The sequence below is a fragment of the Carassius carassius genome, chromosome 19 (genome assembly GCF_963082965.1).
Source record: "Carassius carassius chromosome 19, fCarCar2.1, whole genome shotgun sequence".
In the NCBI taxonomy this organism is placed as follows: Eukaryota; Metazoa; Chordata; class Actinopteri; order Cypriniformes; family Cyprinidae; genus Carassius; species Carassius carassius.
Genome location: NC_081773.1, coordinates 33,482,079 through 33,497,130, shown reverse-complemented (window position 1 = coordinate 33,497,130; position 15,052 = coordinate 33,482,079). Strand labels below are relative to the sequence as shown.

General features: G+C 38.7%; 1 protein-coding gene across 1 annotated transcript; it reads right to left on the bottom strand.

Annotated features, from left to right (window-relative positions):
- Positions 1–10,597: 10,597 nt before the first annotated feature.
- Positions 10,598–15,052, bottom strand: LOC132094822 (N-myc-interactor-like). The gene is made up of 9 exons (XM_059499448.1): positions 14,797–15,052; positions 14,639–14,686; positions 14,410–14,568; positions 14,218–14,334; positions 13,103–13,268; positions 12,895–13,001; positions 12,606–12,792; positions 11,058–11,161; positions 10,598–10,984 (listed from the first exon to the last, which is right to left on the bottom strand). Exons 1-9 carry the CDS (start codon positions 14,830–14,832, stop codon positions 10,781–10,783), a joined length of 1,128 nt encoding a protein of 375 aa, XP_059355431.1. The 5' UTR covers positions 14,833–15,052; the 3' UTR covers positions 10,598–10,780.

Genomic DNA, 15,052 nt, shown 5'->3' with positions numbered 1-15,052 from the left:
TTGATTGACACTGGTTTCATGTTTCTGTGTCCCTGCTGTAGAAAGTTATTACAAAGAGAAGGTTAATTTTGGACATGCAATTCCCTAATCAGCCACTTGGGGTAAAATGAAAGTATGTGAAAAATATTCACTCTCTCCCTCTATTGATTGACACTGGTTTCATGTCTCTGTCTCCCTGCTTAAAAAAAGTTATTACAAAAAGAAGGTTAATTTTTGTACATGCAATTCCCTTTCCTACCAGTGGGGGTAAAAAGAAAGGTTATGAAAAATGTCCACTCTCTCCCTCTATTGATTGACAGTGGTTTCATGTCTCTGTCTCCCTGCTGTAGAAAGTTATTACAAAAAGAAGGTTAAATTTGGACATGCAATTCCATTTTCTACCAGTAGGGCTCAAAAGAAAGGTTGTGAAAAATGTCCACTGTCCCCCTCTATTGATTGACACTGGTTTCATGTCTCTGACTCACTGCTGTAGAAAGTTATTACAAAAAGGAGGTTAATTTTGGACATGCAGTTCCCTAATCAACCACTTGGGGTAAAATGAAAGGTTGTGAAAAATGTCCACTGTCTCCCTCTATTGATAGACACTGGTTTCATGTCTCTGTCTCCCTGCTGTAAAAAGTTATTACAAAAAGAAGGTTAATTTTGGACATCCAATTCCCTTTTCTACCAGTAGGGGTAAAAACAAAGGTTGTGAAAAATGTCCACTCTCTCCTTCTATTGATTGTCAGTGGTTTCATATCTCTGTCTCCCTACTGTAGAAAGTTATTACAAAAAGAAAGTGAAATTTGGACATGCAATTCTATTTTCTACCAGTAAGGGTAAAAAAAAGGTTGTGAAAAATGTCCACTGTCCCCCTCTATTGATTCACACTGGTTTTATTACTCTGTCTCACTGCTATAGAAAGTTATTACAAAAAGGAAGTTAATTTTGGACATGCAATTCCCTTTTCTACCAGTAGGGGAAAAAAGCAAGGTTGTGAAAAATGTCCACTGGTCCCCTTTATTGATTGACACAGGTTTCATGTCTCTGTCTCACTGCTGTAGAAAGTTATTACAAAAAGAAGGTTAAATTGGACATGCGATTCCCTTTTCTACCAGTAGGGGTAAAAAGAAAGATTATGAAAAATGTCCACTTTCCCCCTCTATTGATTGAAACTGGTTTCATGTCTCTGTCTCACTGCAGTAGAAAGTTATTACAAAAAGAAGGTTAATTTTGAACATGCAATTTCCTAGTCAGCTACTTGGGGTAAAATGAAAGGATCTGAAAAATATCCGCTCTCTCCTTCTATTGATTGACACTGGTTTAATGTGTCTATCTTCCTGCTGTAGAAAGTTATTACAAAAAGGAGGTTAATTTTGGACATGCAATTCCCTTTCCTAGCAGTAGGGGTAAAAAGAAAGATTGTGAAAAATGTCCACTGTGCTCCTCTATTGATTGACACTGGTTTCATTTCTCTGTCTCCCTGCTGTAGAAAGTTATTACAAAAAGGAGGTTTATTTTGGACATGCAATTCCCTTTTCTACCAGTAGGGGTAAAAAGAAAGGTTGTGAAAAATGTCCACTGTCCCCCACTATTGATTGACAGTGGTTAAATGTATCTGTCTCTTTGCTATAGAAAGTTATTACAAAAAGAAGGTTAATTTTGGACATGCAATTCCCTTATCAGCCACTTGAGGGAAAAATGAAACGATGTGAAAAATATCCACTCTCTCCTTCTATTGATTGACACTGGTTTCATGTGTCTCTCTTCCTGCTGTAGAAAGTTATTACAAAAAGAAGGTTAATTTTGGACATGCAATTCCTTTTCCTAGCAGTAGAGGTAAAAAGAAAGGTTGTGAAAAATGTCCGCTCTCTCCCTCTATTGATTGAAACTGGTTTCATGTCTCTGTCTCACTGCTGCAGAAAGTTATTACAAAAAGAAGGTTGATTTTGGACATGCAATTCCCTAATCAGCCACTTGGGGTAAAATGAAAGGATGTGAAAAATATCCACTCTCTCCTTCTATTGATTGACACTGGTTTAATGTGCCTATCTTCCTGCTGTAGAAAGTTATTACAAAAAGGGGGTTAATTTTGGACATGCAATTCCCTTTCCTAGCAGTAGGGGTAAAAAGAAAGGTTGTGAAAAATGTCCACTGTCCCCCTCTATAGATTGACACTGGTTTCATGTCTCTGTCTCCCTGCTGTAGAAAGTTATTACAAAAAGGAGGTTAATTTTGGACATGCAATTTTCTTTTCCTAGCAGTAGGGGTAAAAAGAAAGGTTGTGAAAAATGTCCACTGTCCCCCTCTATTGATTGACACTGGTTTCATGTCTCTGTCTCCCTGCTGTAGAAAGTTATTACAAAAAGGAGGTTAATTTTGGACATGCAATTCCCTTTTCTACCAGTAGGGGTAAAAAAAAGGTTGTGAAAAATGTCCACTGTCCCCCACTATTGATTGACACTGGTTTCATGTATCTGTCTCTTTGCTGTAGAAAGTTATTACAAAACGAAAGTTAATTTTGGACATGCAGTTCCCTTATCAGCCACTTGGGGTAAAATCAAAGGATGTGAAAAATATCCACTCTCTCCTTCTATTGATTGACACTGGTTTCATGTGTCTGTCTTCTTGCTGTAGAAAGTTATTACAAAAAGAAGTTTAATTTTGGACATGCAATTCCTTTTCCTAGCAGTAGGGGTAAAAAGAAAGGTTCTGAAAAATGTCCACTCTCTCCCTCTATTGATTGAAACTGGTTTCATGTCTCTGTCTCACTGCTGCAGAAAGTTATTACAAAACGAAGGTTAATTTTGGACATGCAATTCCCTAATCAGCCACTTGGGGTAAAATGAAAGGATGTGAAAAATATGCACTCTCTCCTTCTATTGATTGACACTGGTTTAATGTGTCTACCTTCCTGCTGTAGAAAGTTATTGCAAAAAGGGGGTTAATTTTGGACATGCAATTCCCTTTCCTAGCAGTAGGGATGAAAAGAAAGGTTGTGAAAAATGTCCACTGTCCCCCTCTATAGATTGACACTGGTTTCATGTCTCTGTCTCCCTGCTGTAGAAAGTTATTACAAAAAGGAGGATAATTTTGGACATGCAATTCCCTTATTAGCCACTTGGGGTAAAATGAAAGGTTGTGAAAAATGTCAACTCTCCCCCTCTACTGATTGACACTTGTTTCATGTCTCTGTCTCCCTGCTGTAGAAAGTTATTACAAAAAGGATATTTTTAACATCCAATTCCCTAATCAGCTACTAGGGGTAAAATGAAAGGTTGTGAAAAATGTCCACTCTCTCCTTCTATTGATTCACACTGGTTTCATGTCTCTATCTTCCTGCTGTAGAAAGTTATTACAAAAAGAAGCTTAATTTTGGACATGCAATTCCCTAATCAGCCACTTGGGGTAAAATGAAAGGATGTGAAAAATTACCCCTCTCTCCTTCTATTGATTCACACTGGTTTCATGTCTCTATCTTCCTGCTGTAGAAAGTTATTACAAAAAGAATGTTAATTTTGGACATGCAATTCCCTTTTCTACCAGTAGGAGTAGAAAGAAAGGTTGTGAAAAATGTCCACTGTCCCCTTTATTGATTGCCATGGGTCTCATGTCTCTATCTTCCTGCTGAAGAAAGTTACTACAAAAAGAAGGTTTTTCTACCAGTAGGGGTAAAAAGAAAGGTTTTGAAAAATGTCCACTCTCTCCCTCTATTGATTTGAACTGGTTTCATGTCTTTGTGTCACTGCTGTAGAAAGTAATTACAAAAAGAAGCTTCATTTTGGACATGCAATTCCCTTTTCTACCAATAGGAGTAAAAAGAAAGGTTGTGCAAAATGTCCACTGTCCCCCACTATTGATTGACGCTGGTTTCATGTATCTGTCTCACTGCTGTAGAAAGTTATTACAAAAAAGGTTAATTTTGGACATGCAATTCCCTAATCAGCCACTTGGGGTAAAATAAAAGGATGTGAAAAATATCCACTTTCTCTCTCTCTATACATTGACAGTGGTTTCATGTCTCTGTGTCCCTGCTGTAGAAAGTTATTACAAAGAGAAGGTTAATTTTGGACATACAATTCCCTTTTATACCAGTAGGGGTAAAAAGAAAGGTTGTGAAAAATGTCCACTGTCCCCCTCTATAGATTGACACTGGTTTCATGTCTCTGTCTCCCTGCTTAAGAATGTTATTACAAAAAAAAGGTTAATTTTGGACATGCAATTCACTAATCAGCCACTTGGGGTAAAATGAAAGGATGTGAAAAATGTCCACTCTCTCCCTCTATTGAGTGATACTGGTTTCATCTCTATATCTTCCTGCCGAAGAAAGTTATTACAAAAATAATGTTATTTTTGGACATGCAATTCCCTATTCAGCCACTTTGGGTAAAGAAAGAAAATTGTGAAAAATGTCCACTCTCTCCCTCTATTGATTGACACTGGTTTCATGTTTCTGTGTCCCTGCTGTAGAAAGTTATTACAAAGAGAAGGTTAATTTTGGACATGCAATTCCCTAATCAGCCACTTGGGGTAAAATGAAAGTATGTGAAAAATATTCACTCTCTCCCTCTATTGATTGACACTGGTTTCATGTCTCTATCTTCCTGCTGTAGAAAGTTATTACAAAAAGGAGGTTTATTTTGGACATGCAATTCCCTTTTCTACCAGTAGGGGTAAAAAGAAAGGTTGTGAAAAATGTCCACTGTGCTCCTCTATTGATTGACACTGGTTTCATTTCTCTGTCTCCCTGCTGTAGAAAGTTATTACAAAAAGGAGGTTTATTTTGGACATGCAATTCCCTTTTCTACCAGTAGGGGTAAAAAGAAAGGTTGTGAAAAATGTCCACTGTCCCCCACTATTGATTGACAGTGGTTAAATGTATCTGTCTCTTTGCTATAGAAAGTTATTACAAAAAGAAGGTTAATTTTGGACATGCAATTCCCTTATCAGCCACTTGAGGGAAAAATGAAACGATGTGAAAAATATCCACTCTCTCCTTCTATTGATTGACACTGGTTTCATGTGTCTCTCTTCCTGCTGTAGAAAGTTATTACAAAAAGAAGGTTAATTTTGGACATGCAATTCCTTTTCCTAGCAGTAGAGGTAAAAAGAAAGGTTGTGAAAAATGTCCGCTCTCTCCCTCTATTGATTGAAACTGGTTTCATGTCTCTGTCTCACTGCTGCAGAAAGTTATTACAAAAAGAAGGTTGATTTTGGACATGCAATTCCCTAATCAGCCACTTGGGGTAAAATGAAAGGATGTGAAAAATATCCACTCTCTCCTTCTATTGATTGACACTGGTTTAATGTGCCTATCTTCCTGCTGTAGAAAGTTATTACAAAAAGGGGGTTAATTTTGGACATGCAATTCCCTTTCCTAGCAGTAGGGGTAAAAAGAAAGGTTGTGAAAAATGTCCACTGTCCCCCTCTATAGATTGACACTGGTTTCATGTCTCTGTCTCCCTGCTGTAGAAAGTTATTACAAAAAGGAGGTTAATTTTGGACATGCAATTTTCTTTTCCTAGCAGTAGGGGTAAAAAGAAAGGTTGTGAAAAATGTCCACTGTCCCCCTCTATTGATTGACACTGGTTTCATGTCTCTGTCTCCCTGCTGTAGAAAGTTATTACAAAAAGGAGGTTAATTTTGGACATGCAATTCCCTTTTCTACCAGTAGGGGTAAAAAAAAGGTTGTGAAAAATGTCCACTGTCCCCCACTATTGATTGACACTGGTTTCATGTATCTGTCTCTTTGCTGTAGAAAGTTATTACAAAACGAAAGTTAATTTTGGACATGCAGTTCCCTTATCAGCCACTTGGGGTAAAATCAAAGGATGTGAAAAATATCCACTCTCTCCTTCTATTGATTGACACTGGTTTCATGTGTCTGTCTTCTTGCTGTAGAAAGTTATTACAAAAAGAAGTTTAATTTTGGACATGCAATTCCTTTTCCTAGCAGTAGGGGTAAAAAGAAAGGTTCTGAAAAATGTCCACTCTCTCCCTCTATTGATTGAAACTGGTTTCATGTCTCTGTCTCACTGCTGCAGAAAGTTATTACAAAACGAAGGTTAATTTTGGACATGCAATTCCCTAATCAGCCACTTGGGGTAAAATGAAAGGATGTGAAAAATATGCACTCTCTCCTTCTATTGATTGACACTGGTTTAATGTGTCTACCTTCCTGCTGTAGAAAGTTATTGCAAAAAGGGGGTTAATTTTGGACATGCAATTCCCTTTCCTAGCAGTAGGGATGAAAAGAAAGGTTGTGAAAAATGTCCACTGTCCCCCTCTATAGATTGACACTGGTTTCATGTCTCTGTCTCCCTGCTGTAGAAAGTTATTACAAAAAGGAGGATAATTTTGGACATGCAATTCCCTTATTAGCCACTTGGGGTAAAATGAAAGGTTGTGAAAAATGTCAACTCTCCCCCTCTACTGATTGACACTTGTTTCATGTCTCTGTCTCCCTGCTGTAGAAAGTTATTACAAAAAGGATATTTTTAACATCCAATTCCCTAATCAGCTACTAGGGGTAAAATGAAAGGTTGTGAAAAATGTCCACTCTCTCCTTCTATTGATTCACACTGGTTTCATGTCTCTATCTTCCTGCTGTAGAAAGTTATTACAAAAAGAAGCTTAATTTTGGACATGCAATTCCCTAATCAGCCACTTGGGGTAAAATGAAAGGATGTGAAAAATTACCCCTCTCTCCTTCTATTGATTCACACTGGTTTCATGTCTCTATCTTCCTGCTGTAGAAAGTTATTACAAAAAGAATGTTAATTTTGGACATGCAATTCCCTTTTCTACCAGTAGGAGTAGAAAGAAAGGTTGTGAAAAATGTCCACTGTCCCCTTTATTGATTGCCATGGGTCTCATGTCTCTATCTTCCTGCTGAAGAAAGTTACTACAAAAAGAAGGTTTTTCTACCAGTAGGGGTAAAAAGAAAGGTTTTGAAAAATGTCCACTCTCTCCCTCTATTGATTTGAACTGGTTTCATGTCTTTGTGTCACTGCTGTAGAAAGTAATTACAAAAAGAAGCTTCATTTTGGACATGCAATTCCCTTTTCTACCAATAGGAGTAAAAAGAAAGGTTGTGCAAAATGTCCACTGTCCCCCACTATTGATTGACGCTGGTTTCATGTATCTGTCTCACTGCTGTAGAAAGTTATTACAAAAAAGGTTAATTTTGGACATGCAATTCCCTAATCAGCCACTTGGGGTAAAATAAAAGGATGTGAAAAATATCCACTTTCTCTCTCTCTATACATTGACAGTGGTTTCATGTCTCTGTGTCCCTGCTGTAGAAAGTTATTACAAAGAGAAGGTTAATTTTGGACATACAATTCCCTTTTATACCAGTAGGGGTAAAAAGAAAGGTTGTGAAAAATGTCCACTGTCCCCCTCTATAGATTGACACTGGTTTCATGTCTCTGTCTCCCTGCTTAAGAATGTTATTACAAAAAAAAGGTTAATTTTGGACATGCAATTCACTAATCAGCCACTTGGGGTAAAATGAAAGGATGTGAAAAATGTCCACTCTCTCCCTCTATTGAGTGATACTGGTTTCATCTCTATATCTTCCTGCCGAAGAAAGTTATTACAAAAATAATGTTATTTTTGGACATGCAATTCCCTATTCAGCCACTTTGGGTAAAGAAAGAAAATTGTGAAAAATGTCCACTCTCTCCCTCTATTGATTGACACTGGTTTCATGTTTCTGTGTCCCTGCTGTAGAAAGTTATTACAAAGAGAAGGTTAATTTTGGACATGCAATTCCCTAATCAGCCACTTGGGGTAAAATGAAAGTATGTGAAAAATATTCACTCTCTCCCTCTATTGATTGACACTGGTTTCATGTCTCTATCTTCCTGCTGTAGAAAGTTATTACAAAAAGAAGGTTAATTTTGGACATGCAATTCCCTTTTCTACCAGTAGTGGTAAAAAGAAAGGTTGTTAAAAATGTCCACTGTCCCCCACTATTGATTGACACTGGTTTCATGTCTAAATGCCCTTTAACTAAAAAGCTATTACAAAAACACATACTGAGCTATAGCAAAAAACGAAGAAAGTTTGCACTTTCCCCACGGTCCCTAACTGAAGGCTCTGCTGAGAGCGTTCTCTCCCGGCTTTCTGCACATTGCGACGGCTTGTACGGGGCCGTGTTTATTATATCGAGGGAAAATATAGTAAAAGAAGGATGTAAAACATGATTAACTTTGCCCTTTTGGCGGTCACACTGCTCAGATTTTTTTAGGGCAATTCGTTTTGGAGTTATTGGCGTTTACCGCTGAATGTGTCACGAATATCGAAAACAAAACCAACTTGACCCCGCTCAGATGCACAGCGTCCGGCTCAAAGCAGTGCCCCTTCTGCGTCTGGCACGTCCAAAAGTGGTCGGGTACTCACTGACGCAGTCCTGCAGTTACAGCGAGAGACAATAAACGCTGTCAACAGGGTTGCAGATGAGCTACGGCAGATGAGAGAAGTGATGCAAGAAATTGCACAATCATTAAAAGATGCAGTTAAAACATGAACCTTGAGTTTTGTCTTTCTTTACAAACGCCGCATGACATCCTCACGGATTCTTGCACCTCGTTGATATCCCTCTTGTCGGCCAGGGGGCTGTGGCTCGGGGTCGTAATGCTGGGGTAGAGGGAGATCAGGAGGGAGAGGAATACCGTTTCTCAGTGCTATATTGTGCAAAACACCACACGCCCTGACAATCTTGCACACTTTTGCTGGATGGTATAAAAGTCTGCCACCCGAGGCATCCAGAGCACGCCATCTGCATTTCAGGATGCCGATGGCACGCTCCACAACTGCGCGGGCACGAGAGTGGACCTCGTTATAATGAGTTTCCTCTGCGCTCTGCGGGTTTAAAAATGGGGTGAGGAGCCAGCGTCTCAGGGGGTAGCCACTGTCGCCTGCAGGTTATAATTATATTAAAAACAAAATTGTTACAGTTTCTACTTTTTAATATTGTTAAACTCACCAAGAAGCCAGCCATCACGTACTGCGCCTGCATTTAGTCTGTTCCCTACACTGCTATGTGTCAAGATAAAGGAATCATGTGTTGAACCAGGCCAGCGTGCCACAATGTTTGTGAGGGTCATGTTGGAGTCACATATGATTTGCACATTAATAGAATGCACATGCTTTCTATTAACATAAGCAAATTCATTTTCAGATGGTGCCCTTATAGCAACATGAGTGCAGTCAATTGCGCCGATTACATTTGGGAAACCAGACATTGCTGCAAATTGCGTTTTAATTTCGGCCTGTTCTCGCACAGTGTAGGGGAACCTGATGTATCGACTAACCATATTAAGTATACCATTTAAAACGACAGATATTATTGCACTCAGGGACGGCTGTGATATACCAGACCTATAGGGTGAGATGATAGATTCCAATAGAATTATTTCATATACAAAAAGGTCTTAGAGACAAATTTGAGGATTACTTATAGTTTTTTTATATTATTAATTTACCTGTCTGCCAATTCCCGCTGGAAACAGCCGGTTGCCAAGAACCCCAGAGTGATGAGGACTTGTATTTGGACTGGGATGGCATGGTTCCGGCGTGTTGCCCTCTCTAATACTGGACCCAATTCAGCACATAGATCCAAGAGCACAGCTCTAGGGAATCTAAATCGGCTTATTAGCCAGTCATCATCATGGGCCAGGAAATCATCATGGTCCCTGAAAACTCGTTCTCTCCTTATTCTGCCATTAGCGTAATCCTCCAACAGTGCCAGGAGTGCCATCATGAAGCATTACATACCCGGGTCACCGGAGAATTTATATGTTTCTAGCAAATAGACTGATCGTTAACACCTTGACAAAATCACTTAATTAATTTGTGGGCGAAAATTTAAGACGAAAATGTTATAGTGAACACATGCTTCTTGACGGTTTTGTAATGAACACCGTAATAGTTAGGACCGATGATGAGTAGCGATTGTGCTTCATGACTGTATTTGCAGACTTTGACATTTTATGATATAGGCTATGTACATTAAGGAAAATATTTCCTTTTTACACTGTGTTCTGCAGTTCTCTAATAAAAGGGTATTTCATGCTATTCTGTAGGCTATCACATGTATCGCGCCATGTCCTCCTGTGCTCCCGTTGTGGACAATGTGACTGTAAGGCAGCGCTGATTATTATTTTATTTTACTTTTAATACATTTTGAATTACGTTTGGATTTTACTAGATGTATATAGCCTAAAACAATCGGCACAAATAACACTGTTGGATTTAATCTTCATGATAATGTGGATATAACGTATGAAATGGAGTGAAAATTAAATGTCATTCATTCTTATAATCGTTCTTCTCACATTTATTTTCTACAATCTAACTTCAGTTCACGACCTCACCATCGGTGTCGCCAATTCCCTTTGTCTCCAGAATGTGCGTACGCACGGCTCAAAGTTTGCTTAAAGGTGCGCACATTCTCCCGTCAAGTTTGTTTTTTATAGATCACAACCTTTGCGTGGGAACTGGCGTACGTACGTTTCCAGCCCCGTTTTGTGCGTACGCACGCTTTATAAATGAGGCCCCTGAGCCGTTTAAGATAAATCAGATTCTCATTTCAAGATAAATCTACTATTGGTTTTAACTATAATTGCATTTTATTATTCTCAGTTGTCACATTGTTACAGAAGACAGTGAGGAGATATGATTGATTTAATCAGGATAATCCCACACACATAACAGCATGTAAATATGACTAATACATCACTGATTTGAAGTAAACCCTGGCTTTTGTTGCATTCTGAAGTCTTATGTTTGATCCTCAAACTTTCTTTTCCTTGCCGTCCTCGCTGAAGAAAGCCGTCAGCTGCGCTCCATCAGGAACGTATTTGATGTTCTCCACCTCTCCTCCGTAGTTGCTGGGCTTCTGGAAGTGTATCTCCAGATGGTCCTGAAGATCTTCTTCATCCATCAGCGCCTGGATTCCCCCGAGCAGCACGGTGCGATGCGGTGTCCCCGAGTACGTCTACAACATCACAACAAACACCATCACACACACGTCCTTCTGCACCCAAACAGATTCTGACACAGAAACACACCTGAAACTTCCTGAGCTGATACTCGTACAGAGGAAGAACATCGACCACCACATCGCTGCCGGTGTCGACACAAAACTTTCCTCTGTGAACCAGATTCTCTGCAACTGAAAGTGAAAGCAGGAGAGCCACCATGAAGCTGAAACCATATCTGATAAGAAAACATCCGTCCACAGACACAACTGATTAAACCACTCCTATACTGCACTGGTGTACATTTGCCATTTATGACATTCACACTGTTGTCATGTCATTTTGTTTCTCTTATTTACTAAAAATACATTTGTTGCTTGTTTGTTATTGCAGAGTTTCTGTGGGATTTTAAAGATCAAATATAAACTTTTAGATGATAGTATCAATTGATTACTGAAATATAGAACTATCGATACCAAGGTGTGTTTCATTTACCAGTGATTTTGTTTATTTAATAAAAGAATAATGCCTACAATATCCATTAAATTGAAGGAATAACCTATGTTAGTGAATAACTGTGTAGGAAAGAACTAAGTTGCTGTTTGTCTGAACACATGAAGAAGACAGAATCCCAGAGAGCATTGCCTCACTCCTGACAGTGCATTCTAACAGGACTGCCTTTCACTAAAGAAAGCACTGATGCTTTTGAGAGCACAGCCCAGAACAAACACACATGTTTGAGTTATTCCACAGTAAACTAATTGAAATTGTAGCCTACAGTTTGTGCAATTAGATTTATTTACTGTAAATTGAACATTAAAAGTTCATATTGATCATGTTTTATTCTGTAATGTTAATATAAAATCAAACACTGTCAGAATAAAAAGGTTGCATTTATGTCACTGCAGTAGCTTATGAAAATAAACCACCAACTAACTCTAACCATGCTTTTACTCAAGTGACCATAGTTCAACTACAGTATTAGTATATTTCACTGGTTATCATTAAAGTAAACATATTTAACCATGTGTGAATAAAAATATAACCTAATAAGCTGCAGATAAGGTGTACTGAATGTTAAAATGCGTTTCAAATCTAGAGTTAAGTAGGTATTATTACATATTTTACTCTTTGTAGTTTAACAATTTAGTGATTTAAAAGTTTAGTTCATAAGTATGGTATCGATATCGATGATATTGCCCTTTAGAAGTATCGGTATCGCATCGAAAACAAAATAAGGAGTATCGACCATCTCTACTGACTATTTAATTGTACTGGGAGTTGTGCATATTTACATTTAGTCATTTAACAGATGCTTTTAGTCAAAGTTGCTTACAAGCAATCAAAATCAGCAAAAGAGCTATTTTAATTATATGATAAACTGAAAACAGATAGAATAGTAAAAGAACAGAGCGAGCTAGTGTTAGATTAGTGCTTTTGTTAATTGTAAATAAAAAGAAAACATATACAAAAAGAATAAAATGGAGAGGCAAGGTTTTTTTTTTTTTGCAATTCTAAAAGGAGCAATTCTTTTTGATGATTCTTGAAGATGACTAAGGACTCTGAATGATATAAAACCTAAGAGCATGATGACCTGAAACCGTTCATTAAGATCCCAGTAACAGCGCACAGACACACCTCCGGTGCTGAGGAAAGTGACGCGGCCCGAGCACGTATCCCTGTGGTACTCCAGCTTCTCCACTTCCCCTCCGCCTCGACTCACTCTGGAGAACGACAGCTCCAGCCGGTCTCTCATTCGCTCCTCAGGTAAAGTGGGCGGGGCGTTACAGAACCTGAGGCTCTTCTTTGACAGCTGGATATGAACCTGAACGAGCAGAAGTAAGCGTCCTCTATTAACAGCAGCTCACATCAACAGACAACACATTACTCTGGACACAGTAGAGAAGAAACTTCTGAATCTCTCCACCTCAAACTTCACGGAGGGATCCAGAGATAAAGCGTACGGCTTCACATCCATCTTGGCTTTGTCACAGGCCACAGAGCACTTGGCCAGTCGGAGGATCTGCTCGGCCACTGAAAGACACATTAGTGAGAAAAACCTGACAAAGCCTTCCTAACCCCAGGAAACGTAAAGTCTCCTGCAGTGCATGACTCCGTTAGATCTGCATCCATACCCTTCTCCTCCTCGAAGGTGATGAGCGCCTGTCCTCCCTTCAGCAGGAGCGAGGGTCTCTGTGTGACGGTGAACACAGACTGCACCTGATCATCTGCCTCTTCGCCCTCCTCTCTCTCCAGCTCACGCACAAACTTCACCGTCTTCACCGGGATTCTGGCTTCGATCTGCATCTCAGAGAGATGAGGGGTTATTAATCACATGCAGACATAAATCAGCTTAGAAGATCATACCAGAGTCAAGCATTCTTTACATTGTAGGAACGTTTTGTGAAGGCACACTGCTGTTCAAAAGTTTGGGATCAGTATGATTTTTATTGTTTTTAAAGAGGTTTGTTTTGCTCATCAATGCTGCATTTATTCATTCAAAAATACAGAAAATACTGTAATATTGTGAAGTATTATTCTAATGTAAAACATCTGTTTTCTGTGTGAATCTGTGTTAAAGTGTAATGTATTTTCAGCATCATTCCTCCAGTCTTCAGTGTCACATGATCTTCAGAAATCATGAAAATATGATCATTTATTATCAGTGCTGGAAACTGTTGTGCTGCTGATATTTGTTTGGAAACAGTGATAATTTTTCAAGATTTTTTGATGAATAAAAAGTTTGATGAAAAAAAAGGAATCTTTTCTAACAATAAAAGTCTTTAATATCACTTTGTATCAATTTAACACATCCATGCTGAATAAAACTATTCATTCCTTAAAAGTTTTTACAAAATAAAAAAATGACACCAAACTTTTGAACGGTAGTGTACAGTATATTGTTACAAAATGTTTCTATTTTGTATGAATTCTGTTCTTTTAAACTATTTATTTATCAAAGAATCCAGAAAAAACTATCATAGGTTTCAAACAAATATTAAGCAGCAAGAAACGTTTCCATCACTGATAACAAATCATCATATGACAGAAATAAATGACAGATATTTAACCGATATTCACACCGAAAACAGCTGTTTTAAATTGTGATAATATTCCACAAGAGTGAACTACATCTGATCTGATCCTCTCCATCTTCTGCTTTATTATCACTAAACAAGTCCAGCAACTTTGATCAACACAAGTAGCTTAAGTCTGTAATCAATTAATAAATCATAAAACACAGGTCAACCTTGAATTTTCGCTGCAGAGAGTCACTTTCGTCTCTCTTGAGCTGAAGCTTCTTCTGAAGATCATCAAGCTCTCTCTTCAGATCCTGCTGGACTCGATCCAGACTCTTCCTCTCCTCCTGAAACCAGGACAAACACAATCTTCAGCATCTGATGTCACTTTCAGAGTGATCTGATCACGCCTCGACATTCACCTGCACTTCTACAAGATCTTTATTAAACTTGTCAAAAATCTTGTCTTCGTCGTCCATGAAGCTCTGAAGTTCAGCTTCGGCTTTTCTCTTTTCAGTCTCCGCTTCAGCTTTCTCCAGCAGCAGTCTGGATCTTTCCGTGTCTGCAGACTCGATGAGATCCTGTGAACATCATCAGTATTAATGAAATCATCGTTACAGGTCATTAATGATGATCAAGGATCGTTTTCACCTTGTATCTCTTGATTTCTTCCTCAGAGTCGCTCATGTCCGCTCGAAGCTGTTTAAACACGAACACATACAAGGTTTTCACTAAAGAGTTATAAAATATCCAACAGAATTATCTTTGAAATCTCAAAAGTGTGTGGGTTTGATGTTATAAACACGTACCTCGCCGTTGACTCGATTTTCATCGGCGTCAGACATAATTCACCCGAAACCGTGAGTCTATCTGAAGTGAATGTGAACGCCAGGTGTAATCCGAATCAAATCAGCAAATACTCGTCGAATATTAACTGATCGTTGAGATGTTTACACCGATCCTGACACTGGGGCAGATCTCGACGAGTGTTGAGCAGAAGTCACATGAGCAGATCAAAAGCAAAAGTGAAACTTCCCGGAGTCAGATTTCAGTAAAACACCGGTA

Bases quoted from the DNA above. Each gene is read 5' to 3' on its own strand.
- LOC132094822 (XM_059499448.1), bottom strand. From the start codon at position 14,832: ATGTCTGACGCCGATGAAAATCGAGTCAACGGCGAG. The intron at 14,335-14,409 runs GTGAATGTCGAG...TCCTGGTTTCAG, and splicing joins AAGATCTTGTAGAAGTGCAG to GAGGAGAGGAAGAGTCTGGA. The intron at 10,985-11,057 runs GTGTGTTTCTGT...GTGATGTTGTAG, and splicing joins ATCAGCTCAGGAAGTTTCAG to ACGTACTCGGGGACACCGCA.